General features: G+C 39.0%; 1 protein-coding gene across 2 annotated transcripts in view; it reads left to right on the forward strand.

Moving 5' to 3' along the window:
• Positions 1 to 21,760, forward strand: part of TJP3 (tight junction protein 3) — a 111,919-nt gene that overhangs the window by 81,741 nt on the left and 8,418 nt on the right. For both annotated transcript variants that reach the window (XM_053703130.1, XM_053703129.1), the window contains exons 12-18: positions 3,713 to 3,821; positions 5,420 to 5,639; positions 8,437 to 8,624; positions 8,720 to 8,815; positions 8,910 to 8,980; positions 11,745 to 11,955; positions 12,849 to 12,949. In XM_053703130.1, the coding sequence (XP_053559105.1) occupies positions 3,713 to 3,821; positions 5,420 to 5,639; positions 8,437 to 8,624; positions 8,720 to 8,815; positions 8,910 to 8,980; positions 11,745 to 11,955; positions 12,849 to 12,949 (996 nt within the window). The remainder of the gene's footprint in view (positions 1 to 3,712; positions 3,822 to 5,419; positions 5,640 to 8,436; positions 8,625 to 8,719; positions 8,816 to 8,909; positions 8,981 to 11,744; positions 11,956 to 12,848; positions 12,950 to 21,760) is intronic.

A 21,760-nucleotide genomic window follows, 5' to 3' on the forward strand; every position in this document is an offset into this window, starting at 1 on the left:
CAACCTGTAAGACTTGCATCTGTTGAGATTATAGTCCAGGTCAGAAGAACAAAGAAGCCCCCTGAACTAAACGATAGTGATCTGTCCACCATGTCAGAGAGTGTCGTAAAATCGGTTTAAAGATATTAATTGAGATATCTTTGAGTAATCCCTGCACCATTGGTTCAGCATACAGAGCTGAAGAGGTCGCATGTGAAAACGAGCAAAGGAGATCGCATCTGATGCGGCAGTCCTAAGACCCAACATTTCCATGCATAAGGCTACCAAAGGGAATGATTGTGACTGAAGGTTTTGACAAGCTGATATCAATGTTAAACTTCTCCTGTCTGACAAGGACAGAGTCATAGACGCTGAATTTATCTAGAAACCTAAAAAGGTTACCCTTGTCTGAGGAATCAATGAACTGATTGGTAAATTGATCCTCCAACCATGAACTTGAAGAAACAACACAAGTCGATTCGTATGAGATTCTTCGGAAATGAGAAGACTGAGCAAGTACCAAGATATCGTCCAAATAAGGAAATACCAAAACCCTATTCTCTGATTACAGAACAAGGGCACCGAGAACCTTTGAAAAAAATTCTTGGAACTGAGGCTAGGCCAAACGGTAGAGCCACAAAACTGGTAATGCTTGTCTAAAAAGAGAATCTCAGACACTAAAAGTGATCTGGATGAATCGGAATATGCAGATACACATCCTGTAAATCTATTGTAGACATATAATGCCCTTGCCAAACAAAAGGCAGGATAGTCCTACAGTAACCATCTTGAATGTTGGTATCCTAACATAACGATTCAATAATGATAGATCCGGAACTGGTCTGAAGGAATTGACCTTCTTTGGTACAATGAAGAGATAAAATAAAACCCCAGCCCCTGTTCCAGAACTGGAACTGGCATAAATACTCCAGCCAACTCTAGATCTGAAACACATTTCAGAAATGCTGAGCCTTTGCTGTGTTAACTGGGACACGGGAAGAAAAGAATCTCTTAGCAGGAGGCCTTAACTTGAAGCCAATTCTGTACCTTTCTGAAACAATGTTTCTGAAACCAGAGATTAAGAACGGAATTGATCCAAATTTCTTTGAAGAAAACGTAATCTGCCCCATACCAGCTGAGCTGGAATAAGGGCCGCGCCTTCATAGGTACTTAGGAGCTGGCTATAGGTTTCTATAAGGCTTGGATATATTCCAAACTGGAAATAGTTTCCAAACTGATACCGCTCCTGAGGATGAAGGATCAGGCTTTTGTTCCTTGTTGTGAGGAAAGGAACGAAAATGATTATTTACCCTGGAAAGAAAGGGAAAGCAAAGTTGACTTAGAAGACATGTAAGCATTCCAAGTTTAATCCATAAAGCTTTTCTAGCTAAAATAGCTAGAGACATATACCTGACATCAACTCTAATGATATCAAAAGATGGTATCACCAATAAAATTATTAGCATGTTATAGAATAATAATAATGCTATAAAATTATGATCTGTTACTTGTTGCGCTAAAGCTTCTAACCAAAAAGTTGAAGCTGCAGCAACATCCGCTAAAAATATAGCAGGTCTAAGAAGATTACCTGAACATAAGGAAGCTTTTCTTAGAAAGGATTTCAATTTTCCTATCTAAAGGATCCTTAAATCAAGTACTATCTGCCGTAGGAATAGTAGTACATTAGCAGGAGTAGAGACAGCCCCATAACCTTAGGGATTTTTGTCCCAAAAAACTCTAATCTGTCAGATGGCACAGGATATAATTTGCTTAAACGTCTAGAAGGAGTAAATAAATTACCCAAATTATTCCATTCCCTGGAAATTACTTCAGAAATAGCATCAGGGAGATAAAACACTTCTGGAATAACTACAGGAGATTTAAAAACCTTATTTAAACGTTTACATTTAGTATCAAGAGGACCAGAATCCTCTATTTCTAATGCAAATAACACTTCTTTAAGTAAAGAACGAATAAATTCCATCTTGAACAAATACAAAGATTTATTAGCATCAACCTCTGAGACCGAAACCTCTGAACCAGAAGAACCATTATCAGTATCAGAACGATGATGTTCATTTAAAAATTCATCTGAAAAAAGAGAAGTTTTAAAAGACTTTTATGTATACTAGAAGGAGAAATAACAGACATAGCCTTCTTAATGGATTTAAAAAATAAAATCTCTTATGTTATCAGGAAGACTCTGAAAATTAGATGTTGACGGAACAGCAACAGGTAATGTAACAGTACTAAAGGAAATTTTATCTGCATTAATAAGTTTGACATGACATGCAATACAAATAACAGCTGGAGAAACAGATACCAAAAGTTTATAGCAGATACACTTAGCTTGGTAGCTCCAGCACTGTGCAGTGATTTTCCTGAAGTATCTTCTGACTCAGTTGCAACGTGGAACATCTTGCAATATGTAAAAGAAAAAAACAACATATAAAGCAAAATTGATCAAATTCCTTAAATGACAGTTTCAGGAATGGGAAAAAAATGCCAGTAAACAAGCTTCTAGCAACCAGAAGCAATAAATAATGAGACTTAAATAATGTGGAGACAAAAATGACGCCCATATTTTTTAGCGCCAAAAAAGACGCCCACATTATTTGGCGCCTAAATGCTTTTGGCGCCAAATATGACGCCACATCCGGAACGCCGACATTTTTGACGCAAAAAAACGTCAAAAAAGACGCAACTTCCGGCGACACGTATGACGCCGGAAACAGAAAAAAAATTTTGCGCCAAAAAAGTCCGCGCCAAGAATGACGCAATAAAATGAAGCATTTTCTGCCCCCGCGAGCCTAACAGCCCACAGGGAAAAAGTCAAAATTTTTTAAGGTAAGAAAAAATGATTGAAACAAATGCATTTATCCCAAATATGAAACTGACTGTCTGAAAAATAAGGAAAGTTGAACATTCTGAGTCAAGGCAAATAAATTTTTGAATACATATATTTAGAACTTTATAAATAAAGTGCCCAACCATAGCTTAGAGTGTCACAGAAAATAAGATTTACTTACCCCAGGACACTCATCTACATGTTTGTAGAAAGCCAAACCAGTACTGAAACGAGAATCAGCAGAGGTAATGGTATATATAAGAGTACATCGTCGATCTGAAAAGGGAGGTAAGAGATGAATCTCTACGACCGATAACAGAGAACCTATGAAATAGACCCCGTAGAAGGAGATCACTGCATTCAAATAGGCAATACTCTCCTCACATCCCTCTGACATTCACTGCACGCTGAGAGGAAAACCGGGCTCCAACTTGCTGCGGAGCGCATATCAACGTAGAATCTAGCACAAACTTACTTCACCACCTCCATCGGAGGCAAAGTTTGTAAAACTGAATTGTGGGTGTGGTGAGGGGTGTATTTATAGGCATTTTAAGGTTTGGGAAACTTTGCCCCTCCTGGTAGGAATGTATATCCCATACGTCACTAGCTCATGGACTCTTGCTAATTACATGAAAGAAAATACATTTTACAAATGAGATAAAATACCCAGCAATGTGTCTTAAAACCACAGATATACATATACAGTATGTGTTTAGTTTCATTGCTTATCTGAAAAGCTATATAAATGTTTTTTTTTATTATTATTGTATTTCAAGTCTGTATTGCAAGACATTAACTTTTGTATTCTTTTTTTCTTGTGGCACATGGTTGGTGGCAAAATAAACGTTTAAAAAAAATAATAATACAAGGTGTATCTTTGTCCAGGTAAACGAGACCAGTTTCCATAATATGACACGTGAAGATGCTGTGAATTACCTGATGGAGCTTCCGCAGAATGAGGAGGTTATATTCTTAATACAGGGCAAAGAAGACAGTAAGTCAAGCGCCATGCAGTGAGGGTTTACTAACTCTTCCCTTTCAAGGTTGATACTCGGCACTCTCATAGTCTGTTCATATAATTATTCATTTGGTACAACTGGATGCCCAATGCACTGTGGCTGGAAGCCATCTTTATAGGTTCATCTGATGAAGACTTGAAATTCCCTTTTTAATCTTGTCACAAATTTAAAAAATGCTTAAAGGTATAGTATAGTCAAAAATAAACTTTTATGATTCAGATGGAGCATGCAATTTTAAGCAACTTTCTAATTTACTCCTAATATCAATTTTTCTTCGTTCTCTTGGTATCTTTATTTTAAAAAGATGGAAAGTAAGCTTAGGAGTTGGCCCATTTTTGATTCAACAACTGGGTAGCTCTTGCTAATTGGATGGCTACATTAAGACACCAATCAGTAAGCGCTAACCAGGTGCTGAACCAAAAATGGGCTGGATTCTATGCTTACATTCCTGCTTTTTAAAATAAAGATTCCAAGAGCACAAAGAAAAAATTGTAATAGGAGTAAATTAGAAAGTTGCTTAAAATTGCATGCTCTAGCCGAATCGTGTGAGTTTAATTTTGACTATACTATCCCTTTAATTTATTTTATTAAAGGGCATTAAACAGTAAATACATTACAAGCACCTCCCTTCTATGTGCTACCATTATGAAACCTATGTTACACTGAGGATATCTGAAGGAGAGTTACTGTAAATGTGCACTGGTATGAAGGGATAGATAGACTCATCTGGTCAGCCACTGACAAGAAATAAAATGTGTAGCCACCAATCAGCAGCAAGATGTAGTACGTTGCTGTTCCTGAGCATACCTGATTACCAAAAACAAATGGCAAACCCATACATGTCTGCTATTTCTTCTGAACAGATGGCATTCCAGAGAAGCTTTTATAACCATTTGTCACATGATTGCAGTAGTTGTGAGTAAATAATTTCAGGTAGAAACCCAAAGTTTGTAAAATGATAGAATGGTTTTTAAGAGCTGTCACTCACCATGTCGTGGTTGAAAAAGGCAAAGGGCGGGATGTAGGTATAAGTGCAAATTGAAACATGAGTGAAGCACTCTTATAGTCTAGCAGAATCAGCTCTTGAGAGCTTTGTTTGAAACCTGGTTCAGATATAAATCCCCCAAATTAAAACTAAATATTATTTTTATTTTTTCTCATTAAAGAATCTATTATTGGGGGGACACACGCTGTTATGTCAATTTCGTCAGTGGTGGAGGTCCACTGCCTATGATTTAAAAAACCCTGATCTAATAGATGTTAATTCATATGATGGCACTCATGACTAAAGGGAGGGGGTTATCTACAATACTTTCATACTAAAATGTTTTTAGTGTTTTAATGTCTTTTTTAATAATTGGCCCCCAAAACTGTACTCAAGGTGAGGTTTTACCAAAAATGTATATAAGGCCAGTATTTTTTTTTTCTTTTCTTTTGCATTAATGCCCTCTTTTTATACATCTTATTTGCTGTTTACATTTGTTGGTATATTTGACACATCAGTACCCCACTCCAGCTCATGATTAATGATAGCGTGAAGTACATACTGTGAGGTAACTGTTGTCTTCTACAGTTTACAGGAAAATGATTAAGTCTAATGTTGGGGACTCTTTCTATATTCGTACTCATTTTGATTATGAGGCGGATACTCCTTCGAGCTTGAGCTTCACGCGGGGAGAGATCTTCCATGTTCTGGACACTATGTACCGTGGGAAGCTGGGAAGTTGGCTTGCCATGCGCGTGGCCAGAGACCTGAAAGAAATGCAAAAGGGAATACTCCCTAACCGCAGCAGGTAACAGATACATATCTATCTATCTATCCATCTATCCATCTATCTGTAAAGCACATAAGCAGGATATCTTTGCAGGACTTTGCCAATAACGTCAAAAAAAAATTAAACCAATACTTGCACTGAAATAAAGGAAAGAGCAGAAATTAGTAACGGGTGTGACCCTGAAACGCGTGGAGAAGAAACTGTCTGGTCAGACTTTTGTGCAAATAGCAGTGCTATGTCATTTCAGTTGTTTCGTTGTTCCAGTATAAGTTTAACATTGTCATCACACTTCTTATTGGACTTTTATACATTTGTATTACAAAATAAATGTGATACAAATCCAAACAAAGGATATAAACGTGAATGTCTTTCTATTTCCAATGAGCTCCAAATGGTGTGTCACATGAATCAAAAAAGTCCACTATTATATCCTGGGTTCCCAATGGATCTTTAAGGGACACTGAACCCAAATGTTGTCTTTCACATTTCAGATAGAGCATGCAATTTTAAGCAACTTTCTAATTTACTTCTATTATCAATTGTTCTTCGTTCTCTTGCTATCTGTATTTGAAAAGAAGGCATCTAAGCTTTTTTTGGGTTTCAGAACTCTGGACAGCACTTTTTTTATTGGTGGATGAATTTATCCACCAATCAGCAAGGATAACCCAGGTTGTTCACCAAAAATGGGCCGGCATCTAAACTTATATTCTTGCATTTCAAATAAATATACCAAGAGAATGAAGAAAATTTAATAATAGGAGTAAATTAGAAAGTTGATTAAAATAGCATACTTTATCTGAATCTTGAAAGAAAAAATTTGGGTTCAGTGTCCCTTTAAAGAGAAAATCTGATATAGTGTAATATCTCAATGGATCAGATGTATATAGTATAAAAAGATGTGTACTCACACTTTCTAGAGCTACTTTAAGCTTGTGTATATGGCAGTCCTGATTCACAACGCTGTCAGGATTAGCGATACAGATGACTGGAAATCTGATGTATATCTATATATAGCTGCTTATAAAAAAGAGGAACAATAGTGTGATATCGTAAACACACAGCTTAGATGATTTTACTACAGGTGTATACTCGCACTTTAGAGAGCTGATACACAGTCCTGGGGGAATCGCACTCTCGGTATAAGCCACTGAGTCAGCTATACAACGATATAGGAACAATTTCCATAGAGCACCCTTATGTGCTAGTAGATGCAGGCTTGCAGTATATAGGTGTGTCAGCTCACCTCCTCCCGACAGCTGTACGTAGTCCAGGGACAGCTCAAACACACTCACAGTGAGGAACCAAACAGTAGGCACAACACATATGTGCATCTGGCAATTAGGGCTTGTAAACACTGTTTGTAGTTTAAAAACTGATTTATTAAAACCATATAAAATTCAAACAATACAGTGTTAAAAACTGGTGGGTATACACAGTCTGTACCCCCAGATATGCAACGCGTTTCTCAGCAGTTACGCTGTTTCCTCAGGCTGATAGAGGGTGCTCTATGGAAATTGTTCCTGTATCATTGTATAGCTGACTCGGTGGCTTATACCGAGACAGCGATTCACCCAGAGCTGTGTATCCGCTCTCTAAAGTGTGAGTATACACCTGTAGTAAAATCATCTAAGCTGTGTGTTTACAATATCACACTATTGTACCTCTTTTTTATAAGCACCTATATATAGATATACATCGGATTTCCGTTATCTGTATCGCTGATCCTGACAAAGACTCATGTTTATATCCTTTGTTTGGATTTGTATCACATTTATTTTGTTCACTTTTTGTATGTGATCACTTTTTGTGCTTTTATTTTAATTTTTTACATTGTATTGCTATTTTTTTTTCTTGTAAAGAGTATATTGTTAACTTTTTAACTATCTGGTGTACGGCGCACTGTTTCTCTGGTACATGTTTTATCCTTGTTGGTCTATACAATGCAATTTTTAAAGAGCTGTCCTATTTGTTTTGTAATTGTATTTTTGGTTTTATATAGCAGTTCAAAATATTTGTTGTTGTTATAAATTGTGTGTGTATATATATATATATATATATATATATATTTATATACATACAGTATATGTGTGTTTATATCTATCTATCTATCTATCTATCTATCTATCTATCTATCTAGATAGAGTTCTAGGTAGATATATATAGTTACTCTTGGAAATGATATGGTTTAGATATAGGAGTTTACCCATAGGGCACTATTCCTACAACATCATTCATTCACAATATGGCTTAGGTCCCCAACAAATATACAGAGACTGCAATCTTTAACCCCTTGGTTAAATCTTTAATTGGATGTAGGTACTACATCACACAGTACTTTGCCCAGTGTACTGTGTTGAGGCTGCCTAGGTTGCGGTTCTGCTGTTAGCTTTAAATGGGAAGGAGAACCTTCCCATGATGAACTCTATACAACAAGACAGATGTCAATAGCAAGTAAAGACATTGATATCTACATCTACATCATACTGATGATCCTGAAATACACCTAAAATGAGGGACATTCGAGAAATTTGTAGACTTCCACAAGGACCGCTTCAGTCTACAAATTATTCTTAGGACCCTCAATTCGTGTATTTCAGGATCATCAATATGCTGATAACATAGATGTCAAAAGTAATCTGTCCTTTTGACACCTTGGAGAGTTCCTCATGGACAGATTACCCTTCCCATTTTTAGACTGTAACTGTAATATTCTGTAAATGTCAATGATCACAGCTATTTGTGTTGGTGCATCTCTGCTAAATATATTAGTAAATGGATGGTTATGATAAAATAGTAATTTTCTGTACAATTGTAGGGCGGAGCAGTACGCCAGTCTAGAGAATGTCTTGAAACCACCGTCATCATCTGGCCCTCGAGCTGAGTTTTGGAAATTAAGGGGTCTACGGGGGGCAAAGAAGCTGCTAAGGAAGAGCAGAGAGGACCTCTCTGCCCTGACTAGCAAAGCCAAATACCCTCCATATGAGAGGGTGGTGCTTAGAGAAGGTAATGTGAAGGGTTAACTTTTTATATCGCAGGCACTCCCTTCCTTTTTGCTTTTATTAAACTCACGTTTCATGGTCTATCATGTCTTCCAACAGCAAGCTATAAACGACCAGTAGTTATTCTGGGTCCAATCACAGACATTGCCCATCAGAAGCTTTGTGCTGAAATGCCCCAGGAGTTTGAGTCTGCAGGTAAGATGGGAAAGAGTCTTGTGTATATCTGAGCGTTGAACTGGAATGTGGCGTGATGAATCCTGATTTCTACCTGATGATTTTCCACTTTTAGAGAGTGTGTCTCGTGACGAAGGGACGTCTAAAGTTATCAAACTGCAAGTTGTCAGAGAGATTGCAGAAAGGGTGAGAAGAACATCTGTGTGAGAAATAAATATTATTGGGTTATTGTTCACTTAAAGGGACAGAGTACTGCGTCCCCCCCCATCAATTTAATGTGTTCCCAGTGATCTATTTTTACCTGCTGTAGTGTATTAAATTGTTCACAAATAGTTCATTTTATCTTTATTTTTTTATTTGAAATAGCTATGTTTATAAATAAATGTGAATGTATAACATTGTTCACAATAGCATAGACAATTGCTTTCCAATATTTTGGAACAAGTAATAATGTTCTTTAAAGGGATATTTTGTGATTCAGACAGCATACCATTATCAATTTATTTCTATTATAAAATTTGCTCAGTTCTCATGATATTCTGTGTTGAAGAGATACCTAGGTAGGTCTGGAGCACTAAATGGCGGGAAATAGTTCTGCCACCTAGTGCTCTTGCAAATGGGTAACATTCCTGGAAAACTGCTGCCCTATAGTGCTCCAGTAATGGGCCAGTTCCTAAGCTTACATCCCTGCTTTTTAATAAAAGATACCAATTGAATTAAGAAATATTGATAATAGAAGTAAATTAGAAAGTTGTTTAAAGTTGCTTGCTCTATCATGAAAGAAACATTTTAGGTTTTATATCTATTTAAGGAGAAGACCTCAAATAAAACAAGTTTTATAGTCTAAAGTGTTATAATGCTTCAATAAAATGTTGCTTGCAGTGGTTCCAACTTATGAGCTCAAAGGATCAATCAGCCCAGAGGCGTAACTAGAAACCACAGGGCCCAGGTGCAAGAATCTAAGAAGGGCCCCCCCCAACCCCCAATTGTTTTTTATTTGATACACATTTTTTTTTAGCATTTAACACAGAAAACAATGTGAATCAGATTACGTCTGCAAAAGGAGGTACCCTGTACCCACAGTCTGTGAGATGGGCTGACCCCCTATTACTGTATATAGTGACACTGTTTAACCCACCAGTACTGTATATAGTGAGTCAGTGACACAGTCTGTAATCTGCCGTGAGATGGCTGGCCTGCCCCTGCCCGCCCCAGTACTTTATAAAGTGACCACAGTAGTCTGTGACATAGTCCAGCCCCCCCATACTGTATATAGTGACACTGTTTACTCCCTTCCCCCATGTTCCCTCTCTGCACCGGACATCGATGGCCGCATTCGTTGGTGGGTGGGAGCTGAAGTGGGAGGCGGGTGGGTGGCCACTGATGGGTTCTGCGTCTGAGAGGGGAGCGGGGTCTCCGGGGGCGCGCACGGGGGCGACAGGCGTGCACGGGGAGGAAGCAGGTGGGAACCGCTACACTGCAGAAAAAAAAAGTATTATAAGTGGGAGAAAGGGTGGGAGGGAATGCCCCAAAAAAATTATCTAAGGGATCTGGGAGGGGGTGGGGGTTGGAAGCTACACTACAGAAAAAAAATAAAAAATTAAAAAAATATACATTTCTTATATTGTAAACTGGGTACTGGCAGACAGCTGCCAGTACCCAAGATGGCTCCCAAGAAGGTAGAGGGGGAGGTTGGGGAGGGTCATGGAGGCTGGGGGCTAAGGGGGGATCCTACAGAGCAGCATATGTAAATATGCCTATTTTAAAAATCAAAAAAAATCAGAGAGAGCTTTTATTTTAGTACTGGCAGACTTTCTGCCAGTACTTAAGATGGCGGGGACAATTGTGGGGTGGGGGAGGTAAGAGAGCTGTTTGGGAGGAATCAGGGGGTGTGATGTGTCAGGCTGATCTCTACACTAAAGCTAAAATTAACCCTGCAAGCTCCCTACAAGCTACCTAATTAACCCCTTCACTGCTAGCCATAATACACGTGTGATGCGCAGCAGCATTTAGCAGCCTTCTAAATGCCAAAAAGCAACGCCAAAGCCATATATGTCTGCTATTTCTGAACAAAGGGGATCCCAGAGAAGCATTTACAACCATTTGTGCCATAATTGCAAATCAAATTTGATCAACCCTATGTGTTTTATTCCCCTCAAATAGGTTAAACACATAAGCAAAGTACTGCTCAAGTGCCGCAAGCACTGCAGCTCCTATGCAGATTGAGTGGCTGCTGTATGCAACTGTCTCTTCTGATTGCTTCCTTAGACATTTTCAGCTCAAGAATTGCATTGCCAACAGCTCCAAGCTGGGCTTTACCTGTGTGTTTATAGTAAATGTAATGGAGTAGAGAATATCCTCAGATCTGCTAATTACATTCTATTACAATAAAACACTCATAAATTGTTATATAATTTTATTATTAAATGAATGTTTTTTGTTAACTATGTCTTTAACTCCTATGTAATCAATTTCTAATTCTGGTCAGGGACAGCAATGCTCTTTATATGCTAACTCCAGCTTTAGCTTTATAGGGACAATAAAGTCAAAATTCAGATAGAGCATGTCATTTTAATCAACTTTACAATTTACTTCTATTATCAATTTTGCTTCTTTCTCTTGCTGTCTTTTCTTGAAAAGCATACGTAGGTATGCTCAGGAACAGCAATGCACTACTGGGATATAGTTGGTGATTGTTGGCTTCACACACATGCCCCTTGTCATTGGCTCACCAGATGTGCTCAGTTAGCTCTCAGTAGTGCATTCCTGCTCTTAATCTGTCTTTTAACCATGTGTTTAACCTCTTTGCTGTCACTTCTACACACAGTTATGTGCAAACAACTGTGCAATAATAAAATGTATTATATATTAGGATATTTTATTTTGGAACTTGTAATATCCCTTTTATGAAAATAACCTCTTGATTCCCTGTCTTTATCCTGTCCCTCAGAATAAGCATGCGCTCCTGGATATCACCCCTACGGCGGTGGAACATCTAAACTATGTACAGTTCTATCCTATTGTTATATTCTGCAACCCTGAGAACAGACAGGGTGTAAAGGCAATGAGGCAGTGGTTGCTTCCTGAATCCAAAAAGAGCTCTCGGCGTCTGTACACACAGGCAGTGAAAATAAGGAAGAACTACTCTCACCTCTTTACTGGTGAGCATATTCTGCTTAAAGGGACAGTATACACCAATTGTCATATAACTGCATGTAATAGACACTACTATAAAGAAGGATATGCACAGATACTGATCTAAAAATCCAGTGTAAAACTGTTTAAAAACTCACTTAGAAGCTCCCAGTTTAGCTTTATTGATAAGATTAGCCTGGGACACCCACTGAAAGGGGCTGATAGCAGAACCTCCCCCCCTCCCCTGCATATGAAAAGACCCATTATAGAAACAGAAGCAGTATGAAGTCTGTATACATCAGTATACATCTAAAACTTTGGGGATTGGTTAGGAGTCTGAAAATTAGCACAATGTTACTTAAAAATAAGCAAAACTATACATTTTTACAAAAACACTCCCAGATGGGCTTTATAAATGGGTCATCTACAAAACACTTATGCAAAGAAAAATCTAGTGTATAATGTCCCTTTAAGGGGACATAAAACCCACAATTATTCCTACACGATTCAGACAGAGCACCTCATCTTAAACAGCATTCCAATTTTCTTCTATTATCTAATTTGCTTAGTTATCTTGGTATCCTTTGTTGGAAATCATACCTAGGTAGGCTCAGGAGCTGGGATCTAGCTGCTCATTGGTGGCTGCACATATATGCCTCTTGACATTGGCTTAACAATGTATTCAGCTAGCTCCCAGTACTGCATTGCTGCTCCTTACACAAAGGATACCAAAAGAATGAAGCAAATTTGATAATAGAAGTAATTTGGAAAGTTGTTTAAAAATTGCATGCTCTATCTGAACATAAAATAAAAAAAATTGGGTTTGATGTCCCTTTAACTTAGATTTCATCCCCCACCCCCCTTTTTATGTCTATTACTCATAATGGACCATGGGCGTCTTTGACGGTTCTCTTTACAGCCACTGTCAACCTAAGCGGAGCAAGTGACTCATGGCTACGCAACCTAAAGGAAATAATTCGGACGGAACAAGCAAAACCAATATGGACTACAGAAGATAAGGTAAAATGATTACCCTAAACCAGCACTATATTTATGTTTCAGAGCAATGTTTTTTAAAAAAAAATCCCCCACAAACAAGCGCAATAACACTCTTTAACCTTTTTTTTTTTTTTCCCATGCAAACAAATATTTTAACATTTAAAGGGTAATTAATACCACAAATGTTCTTTCTTCTGTTATGTGTGATCAGTCCACGGGTCATCATTACTTCTGGGATATAACTCCTCCCCAACAGGAAATGCAAGAGGATTCACCCAGCAGAGCTGCATATAGCTCCTCCCCTCTACGTCACTCCCAGTCATTCTCTTGCACCCAACGACTAGATAGGATGTGTGAGAGGACTATGGTGATTATACTTAGTTTTTATAACTTCAATCAAAAGTTTGTTATTTTACAATAGCACCGGAGCGTGTTGTTGCCTCTCTGGCAGAGTTTGAAGAAGAATCTACCAGAGTTTTTACTATGATTTTAACCGGAGTAGTTAAGATCATATTGCTGTTTCTCGGCCATCTGAGGGAGGTAAAAGCTTCAGATCAGGGGACAGCGGGCAGATGAATCTGCATTGAGGTATGTAGCAGTTTTTATTTTCTGAATGGAATTGATGAGAAAATCCTGCCATACCGTTATAATGACATGTATGTATACTCTACACTTCAGTATTCTGGGGATGGTATTTCACCGGAATTACTCTGTTAAAAGTACACTAAACCTTTTAATAGGTATTTATCATGTTAAACGTTTTTGCTGGAATGTAGAATCGTTTGCATTTTCTGAGGTACTGAGTGAATAAATATTTGGTCATTATTTTTCCACTTGGCAGTTGCTTGTTTTAATTGTGACAGTTTCGTTTCTCTCTCACTGCTGTGTGTGAGGGGGAGGGGCCGTTTTTGGCGCTCTTTGCTACGCATCAAAAATTTCCAGTCAGTTACTCTTGTATTTCCTGCATGATCCGGTTCATCTCTAACAGAACTCAGGGGTCTTCAAACTTCTTTGGAGGGAGGTAGATTCTCTCAGCAGAGCTGTGAGACTTATATATATTGACTGTGATTAAAAACGTTGTTCTGTAATTTTTATTTCAAATTTAATTATTGTTACTTTACTAAGGAACAAACCTTTGCTAAAAGTTGTGTTGTTTTTAGGGATTGATGCTATAACTGTTTTTCAGTTCATTATTTCAACTGTCATTTAATCGTTTAGTGCTTCTTTGAGGCACAGTACGTTTTTGTTAAATAAGATTGTAACCAAGTTGCAAGTTTATTGCTAGTGTGTTAAACATGTCTGACTCAGAGGAAGATACCTGTGTCATTTGTTCCAATGCCAAGGTGGAGCCCAATAGAAATTTATGTACTAACTGTATTGATGCTACTTTAAATAAAAGCCAATCTGTACAATTTGAAAAAATTTCACCAAACAGCGAGGGGAGAGTTATGCCGACTAACTCGCCTCACGCGGCAGTACCTGCATCTCCCGCCCGGGAGGTGCGTGATATTATGGCGCCTAGTACATCTGGGCGGCCATTACAGATAACATTACAAGATATGGCTACTGTTATAACTGAAGTTTTGGCTAAATTACCAGAACTAAGAGGCAAGCGTGATCATTCTGGGGTGAGAACAGAGTGCGCTGATAATACTAGGGCCATGTCTGATACTGCGTCACAGCTTGCAGAGCATGAGGACGGAGAGCTTCATTCTGTGGGTGACGGTTCTGATCCAAACAGATTGGATTCAGATATTTCAAATTTTAAATTTAAATTGGAAAACCTCCGTGTATTACTAGGGGAGGTTTTAGCGGCTCTTAATGATTGTAACACTGTTGCAATACCAGAGAAATTGTGTAGGTTGGATAAATACTTTGCGGTACCGGCGAGTACTGACGTTTTTCCTATACCTAAGAGACTAACTGAAATTGTTACTAAGGAGTGGGATAGACCCGGTGTGCCGTTCTCACCCCCTCCAATATTTAGAAAGATGTTTCCAATAGACGCCACCACACGGGACTTATGGCAAACGGTCCCTAAGGTGGAGGGAGCAGTTTCTACTTTAGCTAAGCGTACCACTATCCCGGTGGAGGATAGCTGTGCTTTTTCAGATCCAATGGATAAAAAATTAGAGGGTTACCTTAAGAAAATGTTTGTTCAACAAGGTTTTATATTGCAACCCCTTGCATGCATCGCGCCGATTACGGCTGCGGCAGCATTTTGGATTGAGTCTCTGGAAGAGAACCTTAGTTCAACTACGCTGGACGACATTACGGACAGGCTTAGAGTCCTTAAACTAGCTAATTCATTCATTTCGGAGGCCGTAGTACATTTAACCAAACTTACGGCTAAGAACTCAGGATTCGCCATTCAGGCACGTAGGGCGCTGTGGCTAAAATCCTGGTCAGCTGATGTAACTTCTAAGTCCAAATTACTTAATATACCTTTCAAGGGGCAAACTTTATTTGGGCCCGGTTTGAAAGAAATTATCGCTGACATTACAGGAGGTAAGGGCCACGCCCTGCCTCAAGACAAAGCCAAAGCAAAGGAGCAGCATCAACTTCCACTGCACCAAAACAGGAAGGAGCTGTTGCTCGTTACAGACAAGGCTGGAAACCTAACCAGTCCTGGAACAAGGGCAAGCAGGCCAGGAAACCTGCTGCTGTCCCAAAGACAGCATGAACCGAGGGCCCCCGATCCGGGACCGGATCTAGTGGGGGGCAGACTCTCTCTCTTCGCCCAGGCTTGGGCAAGAGATGTTCAGGATCCCTGGGCGCTAGAGATCATATCTCAGGGATACCTTCTAGACTTCAAATTCTCTCCCCCAAGAGGGAGATTTCATCTGTCAAGGTTGTCAACAAACCAGATAAAGAAAGAAGCGTTTCTACGCTGTGTACAAGATCTGTTATTAATGGGAGTGATCCATCCGGTTCCGCGGTCGGAACAAGGACAAGGGTTTTACTCAAACCTGTTTGTGGTTCCCAAAAAAGAGGGAACTTTCAGGCCAATCTTGGATTTAAAGATCCTAAACAAATTCCTAAGAGTTCCATCGTTCAAAATGGAAACTATTCGGACAATCTTACCCATGATCCAAAAGGGTCAGTACATGACCACAGTGGATTTAAAGGATGCTTACCTTCACATACCGATTCACAAAGATCATTACCGGTATCTAAGGTTTGCCTTCTTAGACAGGCATTACCAGTTTGTAGCTCTTCCATTCGGATTGGCTACGGCTCCAAGAATCTTCACAAAGGTTCTGGGTGCCCTTCTGGCGGTACTAAGACCGCGAGGACTTTCGGTAGCTCCGTACCTAGACGACATTCTGATACAAGCTTCAAGCTTTCAAACTGCCAAGTCTCATACAGAGTTAGTTCTGGCATTTCTAAGGTCGCATGGATGGAAAGTGAACGAAAAGAAGAGTTCTCTTTTTCCTCTCACAAGAGTTCCATTCTTGGGGACTCTTATAGATTCTGTAGAAATGAAGATTTATCTGACAGAAGACAGATTAACAAAGCTTCTAAATGCATGCCGTGTCCTTCATTCCATTCAACTCCCGTCAGTAGCTCAATGCATGGAGGTGATCGGCTTAATGGTAGCAGCAATGGACATAGTTCCCTTTGCACGTCTACATCTCAGACCGCTGCAATTGTGCATGCTGAGTCAGTGGAATGGGGATTACTTAGACTTGTCCCCTACTCTGAATCTGGATCAAGAGACCAGAAACTCTCTTCTATGGTGGCTTTCTCGGCCACACCTGTCCAGGGGGATGCCATTCAGCAGGCCGGACTGGACAATTGTAACAACAGACGCCAGCCTACTAGGTTGGGGCGCTGTCTGGAATTCTCTGAAGGCTCAGGGACAATGGAATCAGGAGGAAAGTCTCCTGCCAATAAACATTCTGGAATTGAGAGCAGTTCTCCATGCCCTTCTGGCTTGGCCCCAGTTAAGAACTCGGGGGTTCATCAGGTTTCAGTCGGACAACATCACGACTGTAGCTTACATCAACCATCAAGGAGGGACAAGAAGCTCCCTAGCAATAATGGAAGTATCAAAGATAATTCGCTGGGCAGAGTCTCACTCTTGCCACCTGTCAGCAATCCACATCCCGGGAGTGGAGAACTGGGAGGCGGATTTCTTGAGTCGCCAGACTTTTCATCCGGGGGAGTGGGAACTTCATCCGGAGGTCTTTGCCCAAATACTTCGACGTTGGGGCAAACCAGAGATAGATCTCATGGCGTCTCGCCAGAACGCCAAACTTCCTCACTACGGGTCCAGATCCAGGGATCCGGGAGTGGTTCTGATAGATGCTTTGACAGCACCTTGGAACTTCGGGATGGCTTATGTGTTTCCACCCTTCCCGCTGCTTCCTCGATTGATTGCCAAAATCAAACAGGAGAGAGCATCAGTGATTCTAATAGCGCCTGCATGGCCACGCAGGACTTGGTAGTTGGTATGCAGATCTAGTGGACATGTCATCCTGTCCGCCTTGGTCTCTACCTCTAAGACAGGACCTTCTGATACAGGGTCCATTCAAACATCAAAATCTAACTTCTCTGAAGCTGACTGCTTGGAAATTGAACGCTTGATCTTATCAAAACGTGGTTTTTCTGAGTCGGTTATTGATACCCTGATACAGGCTAGGAAGCCTGTTACCAGAAGGATTTACCATAAGATATGGCGTAAATACCTATACTGGTGCGAATCCAAAGGTTACTCCTGGAGTAAGGTTAGGATTCCTAGGATATTGTCCTTTCTACAAGAAGGTTTAGAAAAGGGTTTATCGGCTAGCTCATTAAAGGGACAGATCTCAGCTCTGTCCATCTTGTTACACAGGCGTCTGTCAGAAAATCCAGACGTCCAGGCCTTTTGTCAGGCTTTAGCTAGGATCAAGCCTGTGTTTAAAGCTGTTGCTCCGCCATGGAGTTTAAACTTAGTTCTTAACGTTTTACAGGGTGTTCCGTTTGAACCCCTTCATTCCATTGATATAAAATTGTTATCTTGGAAAGTTCTGTTTTTAATGGCTATTTCCTCGGCTCGAAGAGTCTCTGAGTTATCAGCCTTACATTGTGATTCTCCTTATCTGATTTTTCACTCAGATAAGGTAGTTCTGCGTACTAAACCTGGGTTCTTACCTAAGGTAGTCACTAACAGGAATATCAATCAAGAGATTGTTGTTCCATCCTTGTGTCCAAATCCTTCTTCAAAGAAGGAACGTCTTCTACACAATCTGGATGTAGTTCGTGCCCTCAAGTTCTACTTGCAGGCAACTAAAGATTTTCACCAAACTCTTCCCTGTTTGTCGTTTATTCTGGACAGAGGAGAGGTCAAAAAGCTTCTGCTACCTCTCTCTCTTTTTGGCTTCGTAGCATAATACGTTTAGCCTATGAGACTGCTGGACAGCAGCCTCCTGAAAGAATTACAGCTCATTCCACTAGAGCTGTGGCTTCCACTTGGGCCTTTAAGAATGAGGCCTCTGTTGAACAGATTTGCAAGGCTGCAACTTGGTCTTCGCTTCATACTTTTTCCAAATTTTACAAATTTGACACTTTTGCTTCTTCGGAGGCTATTTTTGGGAGAAAGGTTCTTCAGGCAGTGGTTCCTTCTGTATAATGAGCCTGCCTATCCCTCCCGTCATCCGTGTACTTTTGCTTTGGTATTGGTATCCCAGAAGTAATGATGACCCGTGGACTGATCACACATAACAGAAGAAAACATAATTTATGCTTACCTGATAAATTCCTTTCTTCTGTTGTGTGATCAGTCCACGGCCCGCCCTGTTTTAAGGCAGGTAAATATCTTTTAAATTATACTCCAGTCACCACTTCACCCTTGGTTTATCCTTTCTCGTTGATTCTTGGTCGAATGACTGGGAGTGACGTAGAGGGGAGGAGCTATATGCAGCTCTGCTGGGTGAATCCTCTTGCATTTCCTGTTGGGGAGGAGTTATATCCCAGAAGTAATGATGACCCGTGGACTGATCACACAACAGAAGAAAGGAATTTATCAGGTAAGCATAAATTATGTTTTCATGATTCAGATAGAGCATGCCGTTTTAAACAACTTTCCAATTTACTTCTATTATGCAATTTGCTTCATTCCCTTGGTATTCTTTGTTGAAGGAGTAGCAATGCACTACTGGGAGCTAGCTGAACGCATTTGGTGAGCCAATAAGAGGCATTATATGTTGCACCTCCGATCAGCAGCTAGCTCCCAGTAGCATTGCTGCTTCTGGCATGTTTTTCAACAAAGAGTATCACAAGAACAAATCAAATTAGATAATAGAAGTAAACTAGAAAGTTGTTTAAAATGACATGCTATATACTGTATGAATTATGAAAGTTTAATATTTACTGTCCTTTTATATAGTTCAAATTTATATAAATGATGGAGTTTTTTTTTTTTTTCTGTCCCTTTAAAGGGATAGTAAACCCAAAAACTTTTATAATATTTTTTGAAATGTCATTATATATATATATATATATATATATATATATATATATATATATATATATATATATAACATATTTCAAATAAGTACCTGTTAAACGTTTTCACTTGTTATCTAAATATTCCTCATTAAAAAACTTTATTTTGCCAAACCTATTTTGTATCTCCTTACCTGGACCCTATAATGATGTTCTACCTAGGTAGAATCATCATGGCGACCCACATGCACATATAATTATTTTAAAAGTACCGCATGCGCATCTTGGCCCCTCATACCTAGCTAATAGGGCACGCCCCTATACTGACATGGGAAGCAGGGCGGACATCATAATAGTGACATTTACGACTTGACGTTGGGAGTGACGCATCCGGGCACTGAAGATTCACTGAGCGCATGGGGAAATATCTGTGTTAGGTTGCTTGAGGTAAGAATAATAAGTATCCCTAGGCTAACAAGCAATTCAATTTGATCTTAGTAAAAGGAAATAAACCCATAGACTAACCAGCATTATTTAACCTCTAGAAAAACGAGCTTGTTGGGGGGTTTTCTTAAAGTAGTCAACCCGCAGAGTGACCAGCAATTATTTTTAACCCCTAGACTAACAATCAAGTTGTTTTGTTCTTAAAACCAGGTTAATCACAGGAGCTGCAAAGATTAAAAACAACAGCAATTTAGGATGTGTCTAAAGTTAATTATTAACATACTAAATTGCTGTTGCTTTTAATCTTTGGAGCTCCTGCGATTAATCTGTTTTTAAGAACAAAACAACTTGCTCGTTAGTCTAGGGGTTAAAAATAATTGCTGGTCACTCTGCCGGTTGTCTACTTTAAGAAATAAAAACCAACATGCTTGTTTTTCTAGGGGTTAAAAAAATACTCGTTAGTCTAGGAGTTGACTTCCTTTTACTAAAATAAATATCATTTAGTCTAGGGGTACTTATTATACTATTGTCATTCGCAACCTCGCGCATGCAAGGTTTCAATAAAGAGCGTCCTTTTAATATTTAAATAAGATGGGCAGAAACAATTGCCTATTGGATGTTGATGATCAATTAATTTTGCATAAACTCTGCCTATTTTAAGGGCGGTCGTTACTGCTTGTTGCATGTGGATTTTAAAGTTAAAGGGACATGAAACCCAAATTTTTTTCTTTCATGATTTAGAAAGAGCAGGCAATTTTAAACAACTTTCTAATTTGCTTCATTCTCTTGATATCGTGTGATTGGCTCACCCATGTGCATTGCTATATTTTTAACAAAGGATATCTAAAGAATGAAGCTAATTAGATAATAGAAGTAAATGAGAATGTTGTTTACAATTTAATTCTCTATCTGAATCATGAAAGAAACATTTTGGGTTTAATGTCCCTTTAAAGATATTTAAAAGCTTCTTTTCAGGAATTAAGTAAGTTGATTTTATTACATATATAGCTCTAATTATAATTATGTATATTATTTTGCTAATACTTGGCAAAGATTTCTAACCATTTAATATTGGCTACAATTTTAGCCAGGTGGTGCATCTGCTAAAAACATCCTGGGGAGAACACTGCATTATAAATACCAGTGTTGCTATAGGAACTGGCAGGTAATCACACCACATATAGTAGTAGCCATTTCTCAGATGGCAGATGTCCTGCTGTATTCCCTCAATGGCGAGATAGAAAAATGTTTTAGACGCATCATTAGCACCACATTGTAACTCTAGAAATAAGGTGGTCATGTGACATTACTCACATTTTGGAATTCTATTGCCAGTTCTCTGTCCTGAATCTGTTTACCCTGAGAGAAAAGTAACTTTCTCTCATATCATATGAGATGGAGCAGTCTATAAAAACTGCACTTTAGTATTTAGGTGTCTAAAGTTTTTTGAGTGTTCTACATTGCTGGACTGGGTGGAGCTGACAAGGTCAGTCAGCAAAAAACACAAGCACGCAGTACATTAAAAATGCTAAATACAATGGAGTAAATTACAGTTTTTACATTTCTTTTTCTTTATTATTTTTATAATACCTGACAATTTAAGCTTAATTGTGTTGGTTAACATACATGTCACAATGCCGTTGTCAGTTTCAGATAAGTATATATAACAAATAACAAGGGTTAACTGATGGTTATAGCTCACTTTACAAGGCGACTGTCGGATGAGTCCAGTGGTGACCATCTATATCTTATTGGTTGCAATATTTTTCTTATTAGCAGAAAGACCATCAGAATAAACATAAGCATTTATATTGTTATTTCACTTCGGCTAAGCATGCTGCAGTAATGGTAAGAGAAGTTAAAGAGGGGAAAAGGGAAAGAAAGGGGTTAAGAGGGGAGATGATTAGAGAGAGGTTTTCAGGCCCGCTAGGCAGTAAATAACAGTTTTTATTAAAACCT

The sequence above is a fragment of the Bombina bombina genome, chromosome 2, assembly GCF_027579735.1.
Source record: "Bombina bombina isolate aBomBom1 chromosome 2, aBomBom1.pri, whole genome shotgun sequence".
In the NCBI taxonomy this organism is placed as follows: Eukaryota; Metazoa; Chordata; class Amphibia; order Anura; family Bombinatoridae; genus Bombina; species Bombina bombina.